This window comes from Plecotus auritus, assembly GCF_963455305.1.
Source record: "Plecotus auritus genome assembly, chromosome: 12".
NCBI lineage: Eukaryota > Metazoa > Chordata > Mammalia > Chiroptera > Vespertilionidae > Plecotus > Plecotus auritus.
Window position 1 is genome coordinate 5,694,031 of NC_137778.1, and position 7,016 is coordinate 5,701,046.

The 7,016-nt window shown below is 49.8% G+C and overlaps 1 protein-coding gene across 1 annotated transcript; it reads right to left on the bottom strand.

Moving 5' to 3' along the window:
• Nucleotides 1–1,655: 1,655 nt before the first annotated feature.
• On the bottom strand, nt 1,656–6,179 carry TXNIP (thioredoxin interacting protein). Its single transcript, XM_080647652.1, has 8 exons — nt 5,590–6,179; nt 5,049–5,121; nt 4,795–4,942; nt 4,048–4,150; nt 3,676–3,932; nt 3,410–3,566; nt 3,151–3,302; nt 1,656–3,021 (listed from the first exon to the last, which is right to left on the bottom strand). The coding sequence occupies exons 1-8, from the start codon at nt 5,837–5,839 to the stop codon at nt 2,986–2,988; spliced, it is 1,176 nt and encodes a 391-aa protein (XP_080503778.1). The 5' UTR covers nt 5,840–6,179; the 3' UTR covers nt 1,656–2,985.
• Nucleotides 6,180–7,016: the final 837 nt, after the last annotated feature.

Genomic DNA, 7,016 nt, shown 5'->3' on the forward strand with positions numbered 1-7,016 from the left:
TCAATTAGAGGTGGAATTACGTGGTGTCAATTTATGGTTATTACCCTACAAGGAAGAAATAGAAACTGCTGAAGCATAACATATCCTAAGGGCTGAGGGTGGAGTTGAGTATTCGGCAAACAGTTACTATTATGACTATACGCTTGGAAAGGTAGTGCTATAAACCGCAGAGACGAAACACGGGAGCAGCCTTCAAAGAATTTAAGCCCTGGCCGGGTAGCTCCGTTGGTTAGAGCACTGTCCCAAGGTTGCGGGTTCGATCCCAGGTCAGGGCACAGATAAGAATCAACCAATGAGCCCTGGCCAGTGTGGCTCAGTTGGTTGAGTGTTGTCCCATGCACCAAAAGGTCGTGGTTCGATTCCAGTCAGGGCACATGCCTGGGTTTTGGGGCTTGATTCCTGGTAGGGGACAAGCAGGAGGCAGCTGATTGGTGCTTCTCTCTCACATTGATGTTTCTCTCTCCCTCTCCCTTCTGCTCTGTCTCTGAAATAAACTTAAAAAATACAGTAAGACCCCTAGCCCAGTGGTTGGCAAACTGCGGCTCGCAAGCCACATGAGGCTCTTTGGCCCCTTGAGTGTGGCTCTTCCACAAAATACCACAGCCTGGGCGAGTCTATTTGGAAGAAGTGGTGTTAGAAGAAGTTTAAAAAATTTGGCTCTCAAAAGAAATTTCAGTCATTGTACTGTTGATATTTGGCTCTGTTGACTAGTGAGTTTGCCGACCACTGCCCTAGCCGGTTTGGCTCAGTGGATAGAGCATCAGCCTGCGGACTAAAGGGTCCCGGGTTTGATTCCATTTAAGGGCACATGCCTGGGTTGCAAGCTCAATGCAGGAGGCAGCTGATAGGTGATTCTCTCTCATCATTGATGTTTCTATCTCCCTCTCTCTTCCTCTCTGAAATCAATAAAAATATATTTTTAAAAAACTCTCTTCACTTTTTTAAAAAGAATCAACCAATGAGTGCATAAATGGAATTGATGTTTTTTTCTCTCCTTTCCTCTAAAAATCAATTAAAAATACTCATAATTAAATCCTTAAGTCCTGAATAGTCTTTTTTTATATAAACCAGGTTTACACTGGGGAGAAACCATGATGAAGCCAAATGATAAAACCTGGTACTGTAAACCTTTCCTACCAAATCCCCTCACAAACCTCATTTTGTTGTTTTTTAAAAGCTCATTTAAAAAAAAAAAAAAAGCTCATGCACTCCAAAATTGAAGGAATTTAGTAATGATTAACTGTAAATGTAGAAAACGAGCTTAGGTCGTCAGAAGATCCCAGCTAGTTCCTTGAATTGGAAAAGACCACATATAGCTCCAATGTCTTCCCTCTTCAGCTCTCCAACCCCCACTCTGACTATATGCACTAGGTAGGGTCAATAGGTAATACTCTGAGGGTTTTCAAGAACGAATTGTGAAGTAGGAGAAACTCTCCTTTAGGCACACTTTTGAAAATAGTTTAGTGTTCTGTTATTGAGACGTTAATTTGTTGTTCCACTCATTTATGCATTAATTGGTTGAACCTTGTACATACCCTGACGGGGGGTTGAACCCACAACCACGGCACATCGGGATGACACTCTGAGCTACCCTGCCAGGGCTAGGCACACTTCCTAATAACTTCTCCAATCCCATCTCACAGACAAGAAAACAGTTTTTGCCATTAAAAAACTTTATTTTTTATAAAGAATATCCCCTACTTGGGGTGAAAATATATCTGGTTAAGTACAAAATATATTTTTAATCATACAAAAGATACACAATTAAAAAAACATTAAACCACCTCCAGTCCACATACTTTCTCAGAAAAGGGGGGAGCTCAGTGCTCTGACACAGGAGGGGGAACAAAGTGCTAAAGGCTGCAGCGAGAGGGGCCGTCAGCACCCCCGCCTCCCAACACTGGAGAGAGGGGAGCCCGGGGCTTCAGTGGAGACCTGCCCTCTGGTTTCTCAGGGCAACGCCTGGCGGCTCTGATCAGGGCTGGGCATCCTGATCTCGCTTCTCCTTCGTGTGGGTAAGTCACCGTGGGCAAGGCTGGTTGCAGCAACCCCTCTCATACAGTTGGAGCGTCAGAATTACAGAATTCTGTACACTGGGACAAAGTCTCAACAGTAATGAGCAACACTTATCTGTCCTTGTGCTTATCTCTAGACACATAGTAGACCAGTTTTAGCTTACGTTTTGAGATAGAAAAAAAATAAAATGACAGGAACTAAAGTGCTAAAAACATCACCTCAGAATCAATTCCAAGGAGTCACATGAAAAGAAAAACATGTTCTCCCACATAAAGACGTTTGCAACAGAACACAGTGCAACAGGCTCTAAAAATGGCTTAGAAGACCTTTGGTGGGGCGTAGCTGTTAACGCTTTAAGCCAGATTGAAGTACAGTCTAAGCAAAGACCACCTGAGAGCTTCTTCCCTTTAGGTCACACAAGCTCTCCAAAGTCCAGACCCAATCAGCTCTGGAGAGGTTTTATTTTTTCTATACGTTCACAAAGGGCAAGGATGATTTTAAGAACCTCCTTTTCCCAAAGTTTTGAAGATGATTTTTTCCCCCTTTCCATTTTCCCAGTTTGCTACAATTGATTCTGCTCCACATGATACAGAAGTTCACGATCTGGTATCATTATAATGATCTATATATATTCCCCTGCAAAAAAATCTTGGGAAGACCATGCCAGGAGGCCATTCAAAACTACTGAATATGCCTCAATTTTCAAGGCGATCTCAGAAAATGGGATGGGCCTAGGTTTTTAAACCCATCTAGCAAACACCCCGAATTCACATCATCTTGGCTGGCTGAGGATGAGTGCGCATCTCCTTTAAGGCCCAGGAGACTGCCTGCTGGTCACCTCCTCCGCTGAGGAGTCAGAGGCTGGGGTGGACCAACCCCCACTGTAGAGACTGTTGAGTCTCTGAAAAAGAGTCCAGGAAGAGGCGGAAAGAAACAAGGAGATACAGCTGCTTCTTCTCTCCCACATGCTCACTGCACATTGTTGTTGAGGATGCAGGGATCCACCTGGAAGGAAGAACGAACACATTTTAGTTCGGGTAAGAACTGAAAGAAAACCCCGCTTTAGGAATCCCTCCAAGTCAACTTCCTCTAGAAGGTTTGGAACAAATGCAGTGGTCAAATGACAATTCTCACCTCAGTGTAAGTCGGTGGTGGGATGAACTTGAACTCGGGCGCGTACATAAAAATAGGGCTGTCTTGAGAGCCATCTGTGTCGTCTAGCAGAGGAGTGGTGGGGCTCTCCAACCGGTGATCTTCAGGAATGATATCCATGTAGCAAGGAGGAGCTGGACAGAGAGAGGTTGGGGATGAGAAACCTGGCCCAGAAATGCCCGACGGTCCCGATTTCACAAACCCAAGCAGGCCCTAGGGTAAGACATTGGGTCTGGCTCACCTTCTGGGCTATCAGGGATGTTCAGATCTACCCAACTCATCTCGGAGCTGGCCCGGCTGGCCATGCTGGATGTGCGGCTGCTCAGACCTGACCTGCTGCCAATCACTAGGGGCAGGTCCAGAATGACTTTCTTGGAGCCAGGGACGCTAACGTAGATCTAGAAAGGAAGTTGGCCGTTTGTTAGACTGGAGGTCTGGAGGAAACACCACTGCTGTTCTGACGGATGAACAATCTTTCCCTCCAGGCTCACCGCCCCCCGCACTTACCAGCAGGAAATATTCAACTCGGAGGATGTTGCAGCCCAAGATAGAAGGCCTGATCTTCTGCACCCGGAGGCTCTTGCCACGCCACGATGCACAGGTTCCTGAGATGATGTGATTGCCTCTGACAGATGACAGCTTCTGTGTCAGCACCTTGGTCTGGCCATTGGCAAGGTAAGTGTGGCGGGCTACGATGGCAGCTTTGGGAACCACAATTCGGGAACATGTGTTTTCAAAGTCGGCATGGATGGAAATCTCGTCACCTAGCAACAAGAAAGATGAAGCTGATGCTAAGTATAGTTGATGACTTTTCTTCTGTCCCTGCCCTGCCCTCGCCCCCAAATCCAGTTTCTATTTTGTCAGGACTTAGGCTTTTACCTTCACAAAACCCTTTTCTGTCAATCCGGGCGGAGACAGACACCTGCCCGTCAGGAATGAACATGCAGGAAACTTTCTTCTCCTTCTTAGCAGACACCGGTGCCTGTGTAGGAGAGAGGGCGGGGACTTGAGACTTTCCGGAAATACTTTCTCAGCTTTTTCTTAAAAAAAGAGTATGTTTTTAGAAAGAGAGGAAGAGAAAAGGAGAGAGAAGCATATATTGGTTGCCTCCCAAACTCTCCCTGACCTCGCCCTGACTGGGGATCAAACCAGCAATCTGGGCATGTGCCCTGACTGGGAATCGAACCCTAGACCCTTCCACGCACAGGCTGACCCTCCAAACAACTGAACCACACCTGCGCCAGGCTCCCTGCTTCTCTTTACTTTCCACTCCTTACCTGGAGGAGGCAGCTTTCCCTCCCACCTTGATGACTTAGAACTCGATTCCCCCCCTAAGGCCACATGAGGCTCGCGAGCCACATGAGGCTCTTTGGCCCCTTGAGTGTGGCTCTTCCACGAAATACCACGGCCTGGGCGAGTCTATTTTGAAGAAGTGGCGTTAGAAGAAGTTTAAGTTTAAAAAATTTGGCTCTCCAAAGAAATTTCCATCGTTGTACTGTTGATACTTGGCTCAGTTGACTAAAGAGTTTGCCGACCACTGCCCTAAGGTGTTTCAATCTAATGCCCAAGACATGTGACTTATCATCCCTGAGACCCAAGAGAATAGAAGCTTAAAATGAACCTCACCATCAGATCAGGGGTATTGATATCCACTAGATCCACCACTTCAAAGTTTTTCTTTGTCTCTTGTGTTGGCTGGCTGGGGCGATCCAGAAAAGCCTTTACCCAGTAGTCTACACGCCCGTATTTTCCTTTGAAGGATGTTCCCAGAGGCCTGTGTCAAGAAAAAGGAAACAACTTAAAAATACTCTCCAAGAGCAAAGGAGGAGAAGATTTTGAGACAGAGAAGTCCAAAGATGATGCATTTAGCTGATACCTACCCCTGAGGAAGCTCAAAGCCAAACTTGTACTCATATTTGTTCCCAGGTCTCATGATAACCATCTCATTCTCACCTGCAGGGAGAGAAAATGGATAGCCGTTAGGTTTCTTGTTACACTTAAAACGCACCTGTGTGATACCCAATTCCTGGGCAGCATGCACTAAGTATTGTAGCACCCCCCCCCCCCCAGTTTCATCCCTTATGTTCTTAACTGAGAAATCCTGATGCGTTTTGTTGGGCAAAAACTTGCAACGTTTAAAATTAAGCTGCTATCATCTCAAACAGCAAAGAGTAACTTATGCATGCAAAAAAAAATCTTTAAAATTTTTAAGATCCCGCAGGATCACTATAAGAATTAGGACAAATGGACCTTTTTTGAGGAGGAAGGGGTCGCAAATTTAAAACTTAAAATACAGGGACTCAACACAAACCGCTCAACCCGAGCAACTTAAAGAGTATTTAGTAGAAGCTCCATGTATTCGTTTCAAACTCTTCTCAAATCAGCTTTCGCCCTCCCGCAGAGAAGCCCCGGAGCGCTCACCTGTCGGCTGGTCCTCCAGGAGCAGCGTGTCTTCGTAGCGCAGGTACTCCAAGGTCTGCTTGCACTGCTGGGACCCGTGCAGCCACAGCACCTTGGCCACCCCGCAGGCCAGGACCCGGACGGCCTTGACCCGCGTCACCTCACACACCTCCACCGTCACCCGGCCGGCCACCTTCTCCCCGCTGCAGTACACCTTCTCGGGGTCGGTAAAGACCACCTCGAAAGACTTGATCTTCTTGAACACCACCATGATCAGGCTGGGTCGGCTGAAGAGTTACAAACGCGGGTCGTGGGGGGGTGTAACAAAACCCTAAATCCACGGAGACTTTAAAACAACGGAAGAGCCTTTTCCTCTTCAACTCGCGACAACTTTGGGAAAGATGTCACCACAAGGTAAGCTGTTGGTTAAGCCAGGGAATTCCAGCAGGAGCACAGCTGGAAGGGCGCGGGGTCTCAGCGGCTGCTCACGATCAGTCCACGGAAACCAGGGCGCTGCCGCCGCTGCCGGAAACCGCGTTTTATAGTGGCCGGGCCACGCCGCTCGGGCCCCGCGGCGCGTGCTGCCCTCGTGCACAGCCCTCCCATTGGCTGCCCGCCGCTTGTTTACCAGGGGCCTGGCCAATCAGCGACGCCGCCGCGGAGCGTGGACACCGTGTGCTCCTGGCGGGGAAAATGGTTGTTGTGCACTGCGGCCTCGGGGAGGGGGGGCCAGAGGGCTGCCTCGAGGAGGGGGGTGCGGGGAGGGGGCTGCGGGAAAGGGTATGCGGAGAGCTGTCTGGGGGAGGAGTGTGCGGGTAGTTGCCTCAAGGAGGGGCTGCGGGGAGGGGTGTGCGGGGAGCTGCCTCGGGAGGGGGCTGCGGGGAGGGGGTGTGCGGGGAGCTGCCTCGGGAGGGGGCTGCGGGGAGGGGGTGTGCGGGGAGCTGCCTCGGGAGGGGGCTGCGGGGAGGGGGTGTGCGGGGAGCTGCCTCGGGAGAGGGGTGCGGGGAGGGGGTGTGCGGGGAGGGGTGTGCGGGGAGCTGCCTAGGGAGGGGGGTTCGGAGGGCTGCGGGGCGGCCTCCCTTAGGCTCCAAGAGAGAGAAGGACCTCGCAGACCCTACAATGCATCCAGGGCCAGCGGCCTTCGGAGGGCGGGTGCGGACGCGTCTGGGCTGGGAGCGCGTCTAGAGCAAAGGAAATGGGCTTAGGAGGGACTTTCCTGCTCGCCCCGGCCAGGGCGGTTAATCCAGAGGCGCCCATCCCACCTGCAGGCCGTGTGAAAACCTAGCGGAGCTCTAAGAACACAGCAGCGTGGGGCTGGGGACGGGGTGTGGGCGTCACTGCTCAGGGAGACCTGTCTCCTGCCGCATCTTTATTAACAAGCAAAAACAAAGAAACTCGGAAGGCAAGGAGAACCGGTCGCCAGTTTTAAACCTCTTTTCAAGTCCTCC